We start from the raw sequence: 20166 nt of genomic DNA on the forward strand, positions 1-20166 counted from the left end.
CATTGGATGACACCTGTGAGCTCCCACGTGAGTTGGAGTACTATGTACAATCACTAGAGAGCCGAGGCACCTATCAGAGATGATAGGAATACTGTACATTACCCCAGTCTCCAGCAACACAAGAAATGAATCCTTCAGCCACGCTGCTGGTAGCCTGCGCGCCGGCCCCGCCCCCCCTTACCTCGGCGGGCTGTAGCAGAAAGCAAACTTGTCACAAGCCCGAGCAGCTGCAGTAAAAGTTGTCTGCGCAAAGAGATCACAAAAGCTTCCTGCATGCTGGGACGGTGGCGGGATTACTGAACATGGGCTCTAGGCTACGGCTGGAGCCGTAGCCTAGAGCCCATGTTCAGTAATCCCGCCACCGTCCCAGCATGCAGGAAGCTTTTGTGATCTCTTTGCGCAGACAACTTGTACTGCAGCTGCTCGGGCTTGTGACAAGTTTGCTTTCTGCTACAGCCCGCCGAGGTAAGGGGGGGCGGGGCCGGCGCGCAGGCTACCAGCAGCGTGGCTGAAGGATTCATTTCTCGTGCTGCTGTAGGTGGAGCGGGGTTTTAGCGCGGCAGCCGAAAATCGGCCGATTTTTTTACAATAATCGGCCGATGCCGATTTCTTAAAAACGGCCAAATATCGGCCGATATATCGGCCGACCGATATATCGGTCGACCTCTAGTGTATAGGCTCCGAGAGCAAGTCAAGGGATTTCCTGGACAGCCAGCCAGAACCACCTAATGAGGAGAGAGTAATGCTCCTAGAGGTGTGTGTGCTTTCTTTTCATTTACCTTAAAAAGATACACAGAAAAACAGGCTCCCATACTTATCTGGCACCTAGCAGCCCAAGTGATAAGATTCCATCCTGCAGGAGAGCATGAACCTGCAATGGTGGTGAGGTAGGACTGGTGCATGAACAACTCCTTCTTTTTTTTTTTTTTTATAAGAGAGTTAAGTGGTCCTGTGGGTCGGTCGGGGCGGAGCCATGACCATTGGTATGCTGCCATGGAGGCACCATTGGTATGCTGCCATGGAGGCACCAGGAAAGTGTAAACCTTCAACTCGTTCAAGTAACTCCTTAGGATTTTAATAGGCAGTGTTTGAAAAAGGTAAATGAATCTTGGCATTTAAATTCATCTTTAAAATACTTGTGCAGCCAAACCAGGTAAAAGTCGCCTTATCCCAACCTAGGTGGTCTGATTTGAGCATTCTAAGAAGTGGTGAAAAAATATAATTTGGAGATCCTGCAAAGGTTGCAAGGAATGTTTGTTCTCAGGTATCGTATGTGTGAATTAGTCCACTTAAATTTAAATGATTGGCTCAATTGCTGTTGGGTCCCAGCTGATAGTTCAACCCTCATCGCTTCTGATTTACTGCAATTAATTTTATAATTGGACAACCGGCTATAGTTGCTGAGTTCTGCTAAGAGGAAGAGAAGTGAGACCGAGGAAGTTGTAATGAGGAAAATTAAATGTGCGTAGGCCGCAACTTTGTGTGTTTGCCAAGGTTCACGGTTGGAACGATTTGTCATGTGATTTGAGTGATCAAATTGCATGACAAGTCGCAGGCTATTGGAGGCAATGGCACTGTTTCAATTGCAGCGCAATTTTCAAAGCGACATCAATGTGAACCAGGGCTTAGACTTGGTTGTGATCCCCTTAATGTCTGGGTTGGTTCTAATGGTTTTCAAGAAGGGCTCTAGGGTTAGTATGAAAATCAGGGGAGAAAGTAGAAGCACGTCCCGTTGCGTATATGAAAAGCATCTGATAAAATGTTAGCTTTCATCCAGACAGAGCTTTGAGTATAACTCATCTAACCACCAATGCATCCCACATCCCAGCCCTATATGCTCCATTGTGGAGCGCAGGAACATACAATCCACCCTGTCAAATGCCTTTTCCACATCCAGGGAGAATGAGTCAACTGGGCATACTCTCTGCGAATTGTCCCTGCCTGGTCAAAATGAACTAACGAGGGGGGAGCAACCTATTCACTAGGATCTTGGTGAAAACGTTTAGGTCGACATTCAAAAGCAAGTTTGGCCTATAGCTGGCACATTGGGCTGGTTCCCTGCCCTCTTTGGGAATCCCTGTGACATGCACCTGCAAACCAACATAAGGAATATCATGCCAGTCTCTCAAGGAGTTGTACGCTGACACAGAATGTGAGCCAAAATAGTTGCAAATGTCTTGTAGTATGAGAGTGTAAACCCATCCAGGCCTGGTGCCTTGCCTGGATTGATGTTTTTCAACACCGCCAAGAATTCATCTTATGTGATCGGTCGATCTAACTCTGCCAATATGTCTTCAGAAAGATTTGGCATTCCTGAGGATGCCAAGTAGTGTTGCATTAACCCCTGTTTGGTCTCTTGTGACGAATGCGAGGTCAAGTTTTATATAGGCCTATGCAGTACGTTTGACGCGTCCAAGCGATATCTATCTAGAGATGTTTTAACCAAGGTGTAGTTTTTAATACATGTGATATAGGTCTTTGCTCTAGTGGCCCGAAGTGCATTCGCCAAGATTTTTCCGGGTTTATTACCGAATTCATAAAACACATCGGATACGTTTTTTATGAGGCTGTCTTACAATAATGGTCCCCCACTGAGTGATTTGTTCTCCATTCTGGTTTCCTTACCTTTGAACTTAATTTATCTCTGCCAATTGCCCATGTATTTATAATATATATATATATATATATATATATATATATATATATATATATATATATATAACTCTTTCCACAACCATACAATCCTTTCCTGTATTTTTTTTATTTTAATTTTTTTAATTTTTGTTTTCCTTCTTTTTAAAGATATGCCTCCAATTGAAAAGGCTTTCTATCAAGAATCTCCAAGTGTAGCCTCAATGTCTGAAGAAGAGGTGGCAACATGGAGGTAAACACATGGGCAGAATGAGGAGTTTCTATTTTCCTTAGGAAAAAATATAAGGACCAAAATACATAAGAATAAGAACTAAGTTTATGTACATTTGTACAGGTTGCATATAAGTGTGTGTATCTTTGTATGGGAGGGGTTGGGTTTTTCAGTATATGGTGTGTAGCTCACCTTCTGTGACTCCTTTGTGTGTCCTCATGACCCCCCACCCTTTGTTTTTTAAATGGAGGCTTTCAACATCTGTTTTTTATTGCCATTTGTATGGAATAATAAAAAAAATACTTATTCATTTAGTCAATGTAAATTATCAAGACTTACAGCTTAATTGTGTGTTTTTTTTTTTGTTTGTTTTTTAATGAGCCATCTGAGAAAAGACACTTTAGACCGTTTTCCACATCAAACTTGCACTGCTCCCAATACATAAAACATAGTATGATGAATATATATTAATCAACTCTATAAGCCACAGGAAGCTCTCTGTATATATTGGTACCACTTGATCACTAGTGGGTCTCTGCATGGCTTCCTATGACTTTATATGCAGTAGTTAATAATATATTTTTACCATATTATTTTTTATATATTAATATAAACAAGGAACGGCACCAATTAGCTAGGCTGTATGCATCAGTGCTGCCAATGGGTTTTGATTTACTAAAGGAAAATAGACTGTGCAGTTGCTCCAGAGCCTAGTAAATGAGGTAAAGCTTCACTTTACGAAGAATACCCAATCACATGCTTAAATGATAGAACTCAGCAGAGTGTCCCTTCATTTACTAAGCTCTGGAGCCAACTGCACTTGCAAAATGCACAGTCTTTTTGCCTTTTGTAAATTAACCCCATGGAGGCGATAGCAAAGTGAGCCAAGTCTGCTGCGCCTTCAGTGTTTAATGGGTGGGGTGGTATATTTCTTTAAGGGGTTAGTTCACTTTTTGCATAGAACCATCTGTGATGCATTTGCCTATATGTCTCAGTGTAATTCTCCCTGCTTGCCCTGTGTGATTCTGTCCTGGCTAACAGGTTATTGACGTGCTAATGTCCCCTCACTATTTCTAAAGGTTAATTGATCTATTGTGTTGTGTGAAGGAGATCTGTGTTTAAGTGGCTTGTGTTAATTATTCTGATTGCTTCATTGTGGTAATTATCTCTCTATATGCGGGGTCGAGCGGTCTAGTTAATGTATTCAGTACAACTAGTACTCAGCGTCATTTATGTCATTGTCTAAAGAAAATGTGTTTTCAGCATTGGCTCTGTCGTGTCTGCCTAATCATCTGTATGGAAGCCCCAGTGTGAGGGGGGCGGAGATTTGTCATTGTAACAGTTTTGGAAATGACATGCTGTGTGATATAACATTAAAGTCTGTCTTGTTCTAGCAGTAAGCCTGGACTAATGTGTGGCTTAATGGGCGATCTCAGGAATATTCCTCCTAGTGGAATATTGGGTGACGTTCTTATGAAAGAAGGGAATCTTTGACGGGGATATCATACCAATACCGTCACAATTGGTTGGCAGCAGCGGGATTTTCCCTTCTACTCTCCTTTACACCCAGGATTCCAAGCAGACACTGGAAGAACTACTGGAAGTTCGTGGAAGGATTGCTAGCAACAAAACCGAACGGGTCATCATAGCAGAATCAATGGAGATAGACCAGGAGGACGGGATTGCAGCAACGCCAGCAGTACAAGAGATGGAGACACCAGTGATTCAGGAGGAGGAATCGCCAGCCAACAAGCTAATGAGAGAGAAGCTAGCATGGTTCGGCCCAAACCCAACGCCGGATGTGGTGCTGAAAGTGATGGACCTGTTAGTAAACGCAGAGCTACAGAAGGATAAACAAATAAGAGACGCAGAGCTACAGTTAAAACTGGCAGCAGTCCAACAAGCAGCCGCACATTCTCCAAACAGTGAGTACAGCACAGCAGACGCAAGGAAGATTCCGTTTAGCGCTTTTAAAGCTTTTGATGAAAAGGACTGTGAGATTGATAACTACCTGGCAGACTTTGAGCGACAATGTAACCTGCACCGAATAGCTAGAAGAGACTGGGTTGCAATATTGTCAGGCAAACTGTCAGGCAAAGCTTCTGATGCTTTCCGGACCGTGCCAGATCAGGATATCCATAGCTACGCCAGGGTTAAAGAAGCGCTCCTGGCTCGTTATGCAGTAACCCCAGAGTCCCACCGACAGAAGTTCAGGGACTCACGCAAAACCACAAAAGACTCTTACGCGGAATGGGCATGCCAGTTGTCCCTGTCGGCCTCTAACTGGGTTAACAGCAGCCAGGCCACCACCGCAGAGGACATTTTGCAACTAATGCTCCTGGAGCAATTTTACAATCACATCCAGACGGACGTCAAAGATTGGGTGAGAGATCGCAGGCCCATGACTCTACCAGAGGCCGCAAAGTTGGCGGATGAATATGCGGATACTCGCAAGACAAACCAGGTCACATCACGGGTACAACCTCCACGACCAACGGTGCCCTCACACCCACCAGCTGCTAGATACCAACCTCCTAACAGACCGGTGACATCTAGCCCTCGCTATCCACGCCAGGAGGACAACGAACAACGCTGCTTCCGGTGCAAACAGCTGGGTCACTTCAAGCAGAATTGCCCCATGAACGACAACACCAGGTCAAATTGGTCTCAACCGGGGTACCGCCCACCAGCAGCAGCCCATTGTGTAGACTCGGCTTGGGATCTCCAGGAGCTGGGTCCGGAAGAACCATTGGACACCATTTACGAAGTCCTCACGGTACAATCTGGCATTACGGACAACAGGGAACACCATTGTCAGCTGGTCATGGGCGACAGCCATGAGCCGGAGGGGCCCTGGAGGGAGCTGGGCAGAAAAAGGCACCGCCGGCTACCCCCCAAGAAGAAGAGGTCCTGGAAGCCGTATAACAAGCTGACCTGGGAGGAGAAGAAGCGACTGGAGGAGAGGGAGTCGCAGCGGGCGTCCCAGATGCGGGCCGAGATGTTCGCCAAGGGCCCACCGGTGGCCCCTTACACCACCACCCAGTTCCTGATGATGAAGGACCACGTGGAGAGCCTGCAGAACATGAGCAAGCAGGAGCTGATCCGTGAGTACATAGAGCTGGAGGAGTGCATAAGCCGCATGGAGGAGAACAACCGCCTGAGGTCACAGCAGGCTGACCCCCCCAGGCTCCATGAACTGGAGATGGAGCTGGAGAAGCTCAAAGAGGAGAACCGGCAGCTGCGGAGGGAGCAGAGGGTGGCTGACCCTATGGGGCCCTGATTCCCCCCCCCCCCGAACTCTGAGCACCGGTGCTACAGCATTTCAACAAATATAACTTTTTCTTTTTATGAATCTCCTGTGATTGTCACTTCAGAGCCATAACCTGCCCCCTCCCATAGCGGGACACCTAGATGGCGGCGCACAGACCCATTCGCCGTCTTCACACTGACTTCTGGTGACTCTGCAGATCGCACAAAGACTTGGGGACTGAACGGCGTGTGATCTGACGACCCGGTGGCATACCTGAGTCTGAAGCAGTTGCCAAGGGAGGTCAGTCACGCCAAATGGAGTTAACCTCGGACTAAAAGCTCTGAACCCGTCAACCCTACTGGACCAGGGAAGGTCCAACCGGGTTTTCCGGAGCAGGGAGAAAAAGGGGGGCCATTGTGATGCATTTGCCTATATGTCTCAGTGTAATTCTCCCTGCTTGCCCTGTGTGATTCTGTCCTGGCTAACAGGTTATTGACGTGCTAATGTCCCCTCACTATTTCTAAAGGTTAATTGATCTATTGTGTTGTGTGAAGGAGATCTGTGTTTAAGTGGCTTGTGTTAATTATTCTGATTGCTTCATTGTGGTAATTATCTCTCTATATGCGGGGTAGAGCGGTCTAGTTAATGTATTCAGTACAACTAGTACTCAGCGTCATTTATGTCATTGTCTAAAGAAAATGTGTTTTCAGCATCGGCTCCGTCGTGTCTGCCTAATCATCTGTATGGAATCCCCAGTGTGAGGGGGGCGGAGATTTGTCATTGTAACAGTTTTGGAAATGACATATAAGCTGTGTGATATAACATTAAAGTCTGTCTTGTTCTAGCCGTAAGCCTGGACTAATGTGTGGCTTAATGGGCGATCTCAGGAATATTCCTCCTAGTGGAATATTGGGTGACGTTCTTATGGAAGAAGGGAATCTTTGACGGGGATATCATACCAATACCGTCACACCATCCATACAGTTAAGGAGTCCCAGTAGATGTAGTTGCACTCTGCTATGAAGAAATCTCACATAATTTAGGTTGAATACCTGTATTCCATGTGGTCCCCCCTGAAGCTTGTCGGCTCCATTCCTTTTCAAAAAGCTGCACATGCTCAGTGTGTGCACACTCTTCCTGTAGCAGCAACACCAAGCTTGGTCACTGCAGATTGTTGCTGTCTTGGGGATTGTAAAAGGCTGATACCAAGTCAAATTCGGTTAATTGCGTTATTTGCATTTATTGATTCGTTAGTACAGAGCTGCATTTGTTTGTCTACTTTGTTAGCATGGCATTAAATATAGAATGAGTGAATAAACTAAAGTGTCTAAGGTATTTTCAAATTTCTGTATATTTGTTTTTTTTTTCCTCTATAATTTGTTTGTGTTTAGGGTCAGAGAGAGGTTATACAACTGTGTGGTGTCCTAATATTTATTTTTTTATTCATATATTATTATTATTTTTTATAGGAAGGAAAATAATAACATTATTTGTAAAGACTTGAAAGATGGTGGAAAAAGACAATTTCCAAACCCCATCCGCACTTTTCAAGAAGCATTTCTTCCTTTCCCAGAAGTTATGACTGCAATAAAAAATGCTGGGTTTGAACGACCTTCCCCGATTCAGGTAGTTACTAATCTGTATTAAATTTAAGCCTAAACAAAAAAAAAAAAAAAAAGGGTAGCCATATCATTTTTTGTATCGATCAACTAGGGTACAACATTCTCAAAATTGTACAATATCATGAAAAGCCTAACAGAACTACAGGGCTGATCTATATAAAACATGTAAGCCGCACTCAAACTTGGCTTCTCTATCTGTGTTTACAAATTGTCAGAAATAAGACTGCACACATTGATGTCTCCATCTGAAATCAACCTTCCTTTGATGTGTTTCACCACTTTTGGTTTGCTTGCATGGATTGAGGAAAGCTTTCCTTGTGAGCAAACCAGCATTGGTAAAGCGCATTTTTTATACTTTTGACAGTGGAGACAGGCTGTGGTAGCCAGAAGCCAGGATGACCATCTGGAATGAAAGGAACAAGTCTTGTAACAAGTTTGGGTATATTCATGTACAGGAGATATATATATATATATATATATATATATATATATATATATATATATATATATATATATATATAATCTCTCACACACACTCACACATTAAAACCTTGGTTTGAGAGCGTTTTGCAAGACAATTTTTTTTTTTTAATACATTTTGACGTCATGTCAAAACTGAGTATAAAAGAGAAACGAGGCGCTTCCAAGTGTAGCAATATGGCTACATTTAAAGAAGGTGCAACATTTAGCAACATGTTGCTACACTTGGAGGCGCCCCTCTCTTCTCCTTTATACTCTGTAGCTCCTGCTGGATTTTGCTTCTAATCCCCCTGTGGAGGATTCCATTTGTGGATGGACATTTTATGGTTACACAACCTGGTCACATTGCTATGATCTTTTTATATGGACTATAACCTGAAGGACCTATGAATAAATTGTTGCGGAACGAATCATCAGAGTTTCCATTATGGGGAAATTCGCTTTGATACACAAGTGCTTTGGATTACAAGCATGTTTCCAGAACGAATAATGCTCGCAATCCAAGGTTTTACTGTGTGTGTATGTATAATATAAATATATAATATATACACACACACACACATTTATATATAGTGTGTATGTGTGTGTGTGTATGTGTGGTATGTATGTATGTGCATGTATATGTGTGTGTGTGTGTATATGTGTGTATATATATATATATATATATATATGAGAGGGGTGGGGGCAAAAGAATAGTTGCTGAAGCTAGACTTGATAGCATGCCTACCCAGATTTTGGTGGATTACCAAAATGAAAACTTAGAAGCAACAAAGGCCCAACCAGCAACATTTTGTGGAGATGCCCACAGCTCACTGAAACAGGAAAAAAACAATAGAGATCCCTTAAGTAAATGAGTCCACTTATATAGTCTATAGTCCACAGCCTGACCCCATCACCCAATGAACGCCCCCACGCAACAACCCTCCCCCCCCCCCCCCCACACACACACACACACACACACACACACACACACACACACACACACACACACACACTTTTGTGTACATTGCTCCTTTTACTGCTGCTACTAACACATGGCATGTACATACCAAAAATGACACCCCAAAACAGATTCCCCTACTCCTGAGTATGGTGATGCCACATGTGGGAGACTTCCACAGCCTGGCTACATACAGAGGTTGAGTATGGATTGATGCGTATGGAGGGATGGCAGGCTGAGCATGGAGGGAGGGAGGGATGGCTGTGGCTGCAATGGGCACAGAACAGCGCTGTGGGCACTACACATACAGGGAAAAAAGGGGGAAAATATTGCGCTGATCTGGAATAAAAACTAAACTAAGGAACAGCTGCTACACAACAATGTGACAAAAATTGAACAGTTGTATAGAGAAAAAATGTGGCGCTAGTGATACAATGGAAACAAGTTTCTCATTAAGTAAATAAGTGAATAAATAATCACTATACTGAAACAGTGATAATGGTGACAACAACCAATGTTGGGTGAATATATAAACAGGTGAAGTCCACAAACGCAACCAAACATAACAATGTAAAGTCCATCAATATAACTTGTGGGTGAATGATAAAATGATTTGTGATCACTTTTAATGTTACTTTGTGGTTTTATTACAATAACACCTTTATTTTTGACCTGCACCATTGGGGCTCTGTTTTCTTCTCCTTTCTCCCCATATGCTGTGTGCAGCCTTTCAGTTCCATTTGTCCTATCCCCCCAAGGGGTTATATCATCATCCCCTCCATTCGTTGGTTTTGAGGGTAGACATCTAGGGAGACTCGGTCCACCGTTCCAGGACATCGCTTATCTACGGTCCTCTACTGAAGATCCTTGGTATTCCCCATCTATGTCTAAGATCTGTCACTGACAGGCAGATCCACGTGTTCCGGTAAGCGCGCTCACATCTTTATTGAGTTCAAAGAAATGATTGTTTGCCCATGAGGATCTACATGGTCATTTTATCATTCATCCACAAGTTATATTGATGGACTTTACATTGTTATGTTTGGTTGTGTTTGTGGACTTCACCTGTAATATAAATATATATATATATAATTTATACAACAAAAAAACGCGCTACCACAACACAGTTAATTAGGCAGCGGCTAGCGTGTGATGACAAGAAAATAAAACAATATAAAAGCCGCGCGGCTTTTATATTGTTTTATATATATATATATAATTACACCCAACATTGGTTGTTGTCACCATTATCACTGTTTCAGTACAGTGATTATTTATTCACTTAATGAGAAACTATTGTTTCCATTGTATCACTAGCGCTACATTTTTTCTCTATACTACACATGCAGCCCACAGCGCTGCTGCAACTGATCTCTCCCCTCTTCTCTCTCCGCTCACACTGTACAGAGAGGGGAGAGAGGAACCGGACATGACGCCAGTTTGTTATTTGACGGAGCGATCACATGGTAAAGGGCCGTGGCCTTTTACCGTGATCCGTGATGGACCTGGCGGTCAGGGTTATTCCCGCCCCAGGGGGCGGGAGCGCGATTCTGGGAGGACTTCAATGTATGCCCTCCCAGAGTTATCGAGCCCTGCTGTAGCTGTCATTCGGTAAGTGGTTAATTCAGAAATTTCAAAAATTCTGTTTTTCAGTTTGTCATTATGGGGTACTTGGTGTAGATTAATGAGGGGAAAAAATGAATTTAAACTGTAGTACAGTGAAACCTCGGATTACGAGTAACGTGGTTAACGAGCGTTTTGTAATACGAGCACGGTAAAATTCTTGGAAATAGGATTTTTGTACTCGCCGTAAAATCCTTTTCTCTGAAGTTCATGGACGGACACAGCTCCTTTATTCTTGACAGTAGGGTTTATATTCCTTCTATCAGGAGAGGACTAGGCAGACATGTTAAACAGTTAAAAACATGTAACAGCAAAGCTGAACAGTACCACCCAGGGGGCGGTCCCTCTGGCTATAACCCCATACTCGGCATCTAGCAGCTCAGTTCGTCAAAAAGCAGTACAAACATAAAAAGGAGGGATGGGTGCTGTGTCCGTCAATGAACTTCAGAGAAAGGGATTTTACGGTGAGTGCAAAAATCCTATTTTCTCTTTCGTTCATTGACGGACACAGCTCCTTTTTATTCTTGAGAGTAGGGACGTCCCCAAGCAGTGTCAAAAAAACGAGGTGTGGGCACAGCAAGCAAACCAACTCCCCCCCCCCCCAAAACAAACACAGCTCCTCGACGGAGGAGTTGCAACCTTAAATGGCCACCTGCAAAACTTTGTGGCCGCAGATGCATGCACATCAACCTTGTAATAATTGGTGAAAGTGAACGGACGACCAGGTCACCGCCTTACACACCTGGGAGAAAGACGCTTGATGTCGGAAGGCCCAGGAGGCACCTATTGCCCTGGTCGAATGCGCCGTGACAGGAAAGGGAGGCGCCTGCCCTTTTAGGGCATAAGCCTGAATCACGATCTGTCTGATCCACTGAGAAATGGTGGCCAACAAGACGGCCAGGCCCTTGTTTGGACCAGCCACCGACACAAACACTGAGTCTGACCTCTGAAACTGAGGCGTAGCGGACAGATACACCTGCAGAGCTCGGACCACATCCAATGAATGCAAAGCAACCTCTTTGGGGTGCGACAGCCGAGGACATAAGGACGGAAGCACAATGTCCTCCATTTAAGTGAAAAGCCTAAACAACTTTCGGAAGAAACGAAGGCTGCGGGCTTAGCACTGCCTTATTTTTGTGGAGGATCAAGTATGGGGACTTACAAGACAAGGCCGCCAACGCAGAAACCCTCCTGATGGATGTAATAGCCACTAGAAAGGCAACTTTCTGAGAGTGTCAAAAGGGAAATCTCTGATCTCAAATGGGAGGTTTCTGAAGTACCGAGAGCACCAGATTCAAATTCCATGGAGGTAATGGTGGTCGAACCGGAGGGGCCACATGTCGAACCCCTTGCACAAACGTACTCACCAGTGAATGTGTCGCCAAGGGTCATTAAAAGACAGCCAGGGCTGATTTTTGCCCCTTAATGGTGCTCAAGGCAAGTTTTTGATCCACTCAGCGCTATAAAAACAGCAGGTTCCTGGAAACCGAATATGCCTGTGGACGCCACTCCATCTCACACAGAGATGTAGGCCTTCCACGTGCGATGATAGATCTTCCGTGAAGATGACTTCCGTGCCCTCAGCATGGTGGAAATTACTGAGTCCGACAGGCCTTGTTCCCTTAGTACCTGACTTTCAAAAGCCATGCCGTTGAAGCCAGCGACCGTAAAGCAGGATGAAGTATAGGACCTTGCGATAGAAGGTCCTCTCGCATTGGCAGTCGCCAAGGAACATCCGCCACCAGGCGTACAAGGTCGGTGTACCAGGGATGCCAAGGCCAATCTGGGCAATTAGAATCACCGGATTCCCTAGGTCTCCACTCTGCGGAGCAGACGAGGATGGAGTTTTAGCAGGGGAAAGGCATAGATTAGCTGATACTGTCCCCACGGAGCCACCAACGCATCATGTCCACCCAGGGATCTTTTGGACCTGGCCACAAACCTCAATACCTTTCGATTGAGTTGAGAAGCCAGGAGATCCACGTCTGGTGTGCCCCATCTCCGGCAAAGTAGCCGAAACACGTCTGGCTGCAGCCGAGCTTCTTGTTCCTCCTTGATGGTTGACATACACCACCGCTGTGGCATTGTCCGACTGGATCCTGACTGGACATCCCTGAAACCTCTGAGACCACGTGGAGAGGCAAAGCTTGATCGCCCAAAGTTCCAGCACATTGATCGGCAGGCAGGATTCTTGCTGCGTCCAGCGAACCTTTTTTGACTGTATGCCCCAAACACCCCCCCAGCCGGTCAGACTGGCATCCATCGTGATCACCGTCCAGCAAAAGGGAAGGAACGACTTCCCGGACTGAAGGGCCGGAGATCTCAGCCATTAGACCAGGGAAACCCTGACTAGCTGACTCACCCGGATTTGACAATCCAGAGACAACGGAGCTTTGTCCCATTTGGACAGGATCTGCCTTTGCAAGACTCGAGTGTGGCATTGAGCATACGGTACCGCCTCAAATGTGGCCACCATGAGACCCAGGACTCTTATGGAGAAGCGCAGTGACGACCACCTGCAAGATGCCAACAGCTTTACCGCAGTCCGAGTCTGCAACCTTTCCAAGGGGACAAACTCTCGCCTCTGAGGAGTCCAAAATTATGCCCAGGTTTTTAAGGCGTTGAGTCGGTACCAACACTGACTTCTGGAGGTTCAGTACCCAACCAAATTCTTGAAGGGTCTGACTGGCAATCGCCACATTCTCCTCTAAAATCTGAAGCGACTTTAAGAAGGAGGTCATCCCAGGTAGCCCACAATAGCGATTCCTCGCTGTCTCGGCAGAGCCAGAATCGGGGCGAGCACCTTGGTGAAAACCCTTTGTGCCTACGCCAAGCCAAAGGGGAGAGCCACAAATTGGTAGTGGTTGCCCCTGACAAAGCGCAGAAATCTCTGATGCCTAACATATATGGGGACATGCAAATATGCATCCTTGATGTCCAAGGACGCCAGAAAATCCCTTGGATGGATTGGAGAGCAGCGACCACAGAGCGGACTGACTCCATCTTGAACCTTCGTACTTTTTACAAAGGTGTTGAGAGCTTTGAGATACAGGATAGGATGGAGGCTTGTTTGGCTTGCAAACCCAGGGACGCTTTTGTCTCTCAGCTGGTCCTGGGAACGCTTACCTGCAGGCCCAGACTGACGGGAAAAAAAACCGCTTCAGAGTGGAAAAGGAGGGCCCTGGCCTACGGCGCGGCTCTTTACCCTTTCTGGATTGTGGTAGCAGCGTGCTCTTACACCCAGTGACATTCTTAATAATGTCGTCCAGTGAAGCTCCAAATAGCCTCCCTCCCTGGAAGGGCAAATCCGCCAGAGCCTTCTTGGAAGTCTGGTCCGCGGACCAGCATTTTAGCCAAATCGGGCAACGTAGCACCACAGCCGATACTGAGGCTCTGGAAAGCAAGGAAGCTGTATCCAAGGCTGCATCGCAGACATACTTAAGGCCATGCACCAACTGGTCGGCCAGTTCCACCCAGACCGGGGAAGCCTGTTGCTTCTCCAACTCACACTGCAACAACTTTGCCCATTTAGTAAGTGTCTGACACCAGGGCCGTGGCCAATACTAACCACAATGCTGACCCCAGCACCGTGAACATGGACCAGGACACCGCCTCGGTCCTCCTATCTGCAGGGTCCTTAAAGTCAGGGGTCCCCTCTACCGGAATCGTGGTTACCTTGTTTACCCTGGATACCGGGGTGTCCACAACTGGGGGAGATGTCTATTTTTTGGAGGAGACTTTCCTCAAAGGGGTAATGGACCGCCATGCGTTTTGTGACCGAAAAGGCCCTCTGCGGTCGTACCCATTCTTTGTCTATGAACGTATCAAAATAAGTTGCGTAAGGAAACACCTTGGCAGTGCGGTCCAGCTTGTGGGCCCCAAAAGGGACAGACACCTCAGTAGATGCCCCGCCGTATCCTCCAGTTTGAGGGTTTCCCGCACTGCGGTGACAAGTGCTCCAACAAGCGCCTTTTCCTGCGCTAACCCAAACTCTGACTCTTCCTCACTGTTTGGTCCTGGTCCGCACCCTCTGACACGTCAGAACAGGGGCCCTGTGTCAGAGCTTTCCCCAGAAGATGGTGGGAGGAGGGGGCATCCCCCCCCCTGCACCCACACACCGATTCCACCCTGGCAACAAAGGATTCCAGGACCGCAAACAAAGCGTCCACAGGTACCGCAGGGGCACCAGTTGCTATCACAGGAATGTCTGGGGAAGAAGTGTTGGCTTCTGACGCCATGCTTACCTGACCGCCACTTAGGGACTAAAGGCACGGTACACAAGCCCCACCCTCCTAGCTGCTACAGACTGAGGGGCTCCCCAGAGCACAACCCCCCCTCCCCCGACCCAGGTAGCGCTGTGGTCTGCGCTCTCTCCTAAGGCGTTTCTGAGGTGTTATGTGCTGTTCGCGCCGTTCAGCAAGACGTTTCAAGCTCTAGAGGCCAAAACCAAGCTAGGGCTACAAGGAGGAAAAAAAGAGCGTGAGCTACAAGAAAATGTCCGCCAGCTGGATTGGCATTAGAACCAGTGCTGCTACAAGAAAATGGCGCCGGCTCATCCAAAATGGGCGCCTAAACGTTTCTGAGATAAAAGAAAAGGCTACAAACACGCTGAGCCTCCGAGCGGAGGCCCACCACATGGCAGACCACCCACACTAAGAGCGGACCCTGGACACACCGCGCAGTCCCCAGCTAGGACCCGGAGCCCCCCCTGGTCAGGTACACAGCAGGCCCAGCCCAGATGCATGGGGAGGAGGGAAGGGACAGGGAGAGAAAGGGAGAGTGAGAGACCCCCTAATCGACCACCCCAGGAATGCTCAGCTGTTCCAAGTGGCTGTCGACCATGGCCCACTGTGACAGCAGTAGCCCGGTAATATGTGTACCCCGGAGCATAGCTCACCGGCCACCCCTTGAGCAATGGGGTATGTTGTGGCCGACCCAGTGCGTAGCTAAATGTCTGCCCGCGCTCTATGGCCAGCCTGGGGAGACTACAAGGATCTATATTATCCAGCCTGTCACCCAGCCAGCAGTTGATGGTAGATCTCAGGAACTTGTTTTTAACTGTTTAACATGTCTGCCTAGTCTTCTCCTGATAGACGGCATATAAACCCCACTGTCAAGAATAAAGGAGCTGTGTCCATCCATGAATGAAAGAGAAACTGTTTCCAAGGTTTTCCAAGTTCAGCCGAGCTGTCTCTGGTGCCCCCCACCTCTGGCCACATGCGGTATTGCATGCCAAAGAAGTCAATGTGGAACAAATTATTTTCGTTTACATTGACTTCTATGGGGAAACTTGCTTTGATATACAAGTGCTTTGGATTACGAGCATTCTCCTGGAACGGAATATGCTTGTAATGCAAGGCTCCACTGTATTAGGCTGGAATATAACAAGCTTGAAAAAAAGTAAAGTTGGCCTGAATACTTTATGAATGCACTGTATACTAAATGCTCAGTTCACTTTTGAGCAGGGAGTTGACTATCGGTCACTGGCTCTCTGCTCTACCCCTCCAGCACTCACTGGAAGGCCAGGCTGAGGAGGGGAGAGAGTGGCTGGCTTTGGTCTCCTAGCGGGGCAGCTAAGAGGCTGGGCCAGCTACTATTGCAGTCTTCTGGCCGTATTACGATCATCATGTTGGTCTCTTTCCAGAGCATGGACCGGCTTGTTAGCTGAAAACGGTTCACGGGAGTACAGAGCAAACTTCACTCCTGCTGTCCATAGAAGTATAGCCCAAAAAAAGCTTTGGCCATACTATTAAAAATGTGTGAAATTTTCCTCAAAGGTCTTTTTGATTGTTTTTGCATTGTTGACTATAGCTTACAAAGCAATGTTTAACCCTTAAAACATTTTGTATTTAGTCACAGGCATGGCCAATAATTCTTCAAGGATTAGATCTCATTGGGATTGCACAAACTGGCACTGGAAAAACTCTAGCCTACTTACTACCTGGGTTCATTCACTTAGATCTTCAACCAGTGTAAGGTGTTTTTTTATTTTATTTTTTTTATCTCTTGCTGTATAATTTTCCTACATATTTCAATTAAGATGTTTTTTGGTGTATGCTGCTATAGTTTCTGCATGTTTACATATGTGGTTATAAGATTGGACGTGTCAAAGAACTAAACCAGAGCAGTTGTTAATAGCAACCAGTTAGGTTCTACCTTTTTTTTTTTTTTTTTTTTCTTTAAAGAAAATTTTAGCAAGAATTTTGGTAGGTCGCTGTGGTTCGCAACTTGGTGTGTAGTGTTTTCTCCAGTTCTAATTAGAGGTCGACCGATATGGGTTTTTCTCTGGCCGATACCGATATTTAGAAATCGGGGCAGCCGATGGCCGATTTTTGCGGCCGATATTTTGGGCCGATTTTTGGATTGGGATGCATTGTGGAGGAGGATGGATGGTGCTGGGCGTGGGTGGGAGATGCGTTGTGGAGGGGGAAAGATGGTGCTGGCTGTGCCTGGGGGATGCATTGTGGAGGGGGGTGGATGAATGGTGCTGGGCGTGGGTGGGGGATGCGTTGTGGAGGGGGATGGATGGTGCTGGGCGTGGGTGGGAGATGCGTTGTGGAGGGGGAAAGATGGTGCTGGTTGTGCGTGGGGGATGCATTGTGGAGGGGGATGGATGAATGGTGCTGGGTGTGGGTGGGGGATGTGTTGTGGAGGGGGATAGATGGATGGTGCTGGCGGTGGATGTGTTGTGAAGGGGGATGGATGGATGCAGCTGGCCGTGGGTGGGGGATGCATTGTGAAGGGGGATGGATGGATGCAGCTGGCCGTGGGTGGGGGATGGATGGATGCAGCTGGCCGTGGGTGGGGGATGTATTGTGAAGGGGGATGGATGGATGCAGCTGGCCGTGGGTGGGGGATGCATTGTGAAGGGGGATGGATGGATGGATGGAGCTGGCCGTGGGTGGGGGATGTATTGTGAAGGGGGATGGATGGAGCTGGCCGTGGGTGGGGGATGTATTGTGAAGGGGGATGGATAGATGAAGCTGGCCGTGGGTGGGGGATGCATTGTGAAGGGGGATGGATGGATGCAGCTGGCTGTGGGTGGGGGATGCATTGTGAAGGGGGATGGATGGATGCAGCTGGCCGTGGGATGCATTGTGAAGGGGGATGGATGGATGGAGCTGGCCGTGGGTGGGGGATGCATTGTGAAGGGGGATGGATGCAGCTGGCCGTGGGATGCATTGTGAAGGGGGATGGATGGATGGAGCTGGCCGTGGGTGGGGGATGCATTGTGAAGGGGGATGGATGGAGCTGGCCGTGGGTGGGGGATGCATTGTGAAGGGGGATGGATGGATGGAGCTGGCCGTGGGTGGGGGATGCATTGTGAAGGGGGATGGATGGATGGAGCTGACCGTGGGTGGGAGATGCTTTGTAGAGGGGGGTGGATGGATGCAGCTGGCCGTGGGTGGGGATGGATATATATAAAATGAGTGTGTATACAGGAGAGGGGTGTGCTCTAACATGTACACACTGTTCCCTCCAGCACTGTCCATTGGATGACACCTGTGAGCTCCCACGTGAGTTGGAGTACTATGTACAATCACTAGAGAGCCGAGGCACCTATCAGAGATGATAGGAATACTGTACATTACCCCAGTCTCCAGCAGCACGAGAAATGAATCCTTCAGCCACGCTGCTGGTAGCCTGCGCGCCGGCCCCGCCCCCCCTTACCTCGGCGGGCTGTAGCAGAAAGCAAACTTGTCACAAGCCCGAGCAGCTGCAGTAGTTGTCTGCGCGAAGAGATCACAAAAGCTTCCTGCATGCTGGGACGGTGGCGGGATTACTGAACATGGGCTCTAGGCTACGGCTGGAGCCGTAGCCTAGAGCCCATGTTCAGTAATCCCGCCAACGTCCCAGCATGCAGGAAGCTTTTGTGATCTCTTTGCGCAGACAACTTGTACTGCAGCTGCTCGGGCTTGTGACAAGTTTGCTTTCTGCTACAGCCCGCCGAGGTAAGGGGGGCGGGGCCGGCGCGCAGGCTACCAGCAGCGTGGCTGAAGGATTCATTTCTCGTGCTGCTGTAGGTGGAGCGGGGTTTTAACGCGGCAGCCGAAAATCGGCCGATTTTTTTACAATAATCGGCCGATGCCGATTTCTTAAAAACGGCCAAATATCGGCCGATATATCGGTCGACCGATATATCGGTCGACCTCTAGTTCTAATAAATCTGTTCCCTAGTGTCCAACACCAACAGATGTATTTTTACACAAGATTCATTCAACTTTCAGGATTCACACATTTTGTCTAACTGGATTTATTAGGAAGTGTTGGGATGTTTGCTTTTTGTGTGAAAACATTTAAATATATAAATGTTTTTAAATATATAGTTCTCAATTATGTGATGAATATAGATGTTCAGATTTTCTTGTGTAAAAGAAAACAAAGCAAATACTTTCTGCTGAGGTTGAATCCAAAAAGGCAGGAGACCTCTGCTGTATGTAATTCTCTGAAGAGTGTCATGCCGCGTACACACGATCGTTTTTCGGCATGAAAAAAAACGACGTTTTACCAACTTCATCATTAAAAACTATGTTGCCCACACACCATTTTTTTTTAAAAACGATGAACAAAGCGCGGTGATGTACAACACGTACGACTGCACTCTAAAGGGGAAGTTCTATTCGCCTTTGGGCTGCTTTTAGCTGATTCCTTGTTAGTAAAAGACGATTCGCGCTTTTTTGTCTGTTACAGCGTGATGAATGTGCTTACTCCATTATGAATGGTAGTTTTACCAGAACGTGCGCTCCCGTCTCATAATTCGCTTCTGGGCATGCGCGGGTTTAAAACGTCGTTTTAGCCCACACACAATTTTTTTTTTTAAAACCACGTTAAAAAATGCAGCATGTTCGAATATTTTTTTTTTTTTTTTATCAGAAGCTGAAAAACGATGTGAAACCCACACACGATCATTTTAAATGACGTTTTTAAAAACGTCAGTTTTTTTTCATGCCGAAAAACTATGGTGTGTGTACGCGGCATCAGGCCTGCTTCACATAGGCTTCAGTTTTTATACAAACAATGTAAACCATAATCTTTGACAGAGCATTTGGAGAGCTTGCAGCAGGCTTTGTTGAAGCTTTTAAGGTACCATTCAGCTCCAGTTTGTAAATTATGAACAAAGATTGGAACTTTATACAAGCTGCTAGCAGGCTTTCAACAAGCTTTAAGAAGTTTTGAAGCCTGCTAGCAGCTTGCTTAAAGTGGCAATCGCCACTCCTTTTAAGATCAGTGTTCAACATTTACAATTTGGAGCTAAGTTACTTTAAAAGCTTCAACAAAGCTTGATAATGGCTCTGCAAATGCTTTTGTCAAAGCTTGCTGTTAGTGTAAACAGCTCTCCTGCATTTTGACACCCATTTGAAACAGGCCTTCAAGTAATGCAGTTATG

General features: G+C 46.7%; 1 protein-coding gene across 4 annotated transcripts in view; it reads left to right on the forward strand.

Annotated features, from left to right (window-relative positions):
- The window catches only part of DDX43 (DEAD-box helicase 43), a 263226-nt gene that overhangs the window by 91571 nt on the left and 151489 nt on the right, over positions 1-20166 (forward strand). For all 4 annotated transcript variants that reach the window (XM_040349947.1, XM_040349949.1, XM_040349950.1 and 1 more), the window contains exons 5-7: positions 2803-2884; positions 7583-7739; positions 16632-16750. In XM_040349947.1, the coding sequence (XP_040205881.1) occupies positions 2803-2884; positions 7583-7739; positions 16632-16750 (358 nt within the window). The remainder of the gene's footprint in view (positions 1-2802; positions 2885-7582; positions 7740-16631; positions 16751-20166) is intronic.

Source organism: Rana temporaria, chromosome 4, assembly GCF_905171775.1.
Source record: "Rana temporaria chromosome 4, aRanTem1.1, whole genome shotgun sequence".
In the NCBI taxonomy this organism is placed as follows: Eukaryota; Metazoa; Chordata; class Amphibia; order Anura; family Ranidae; genus Rana; species Rana temporaria.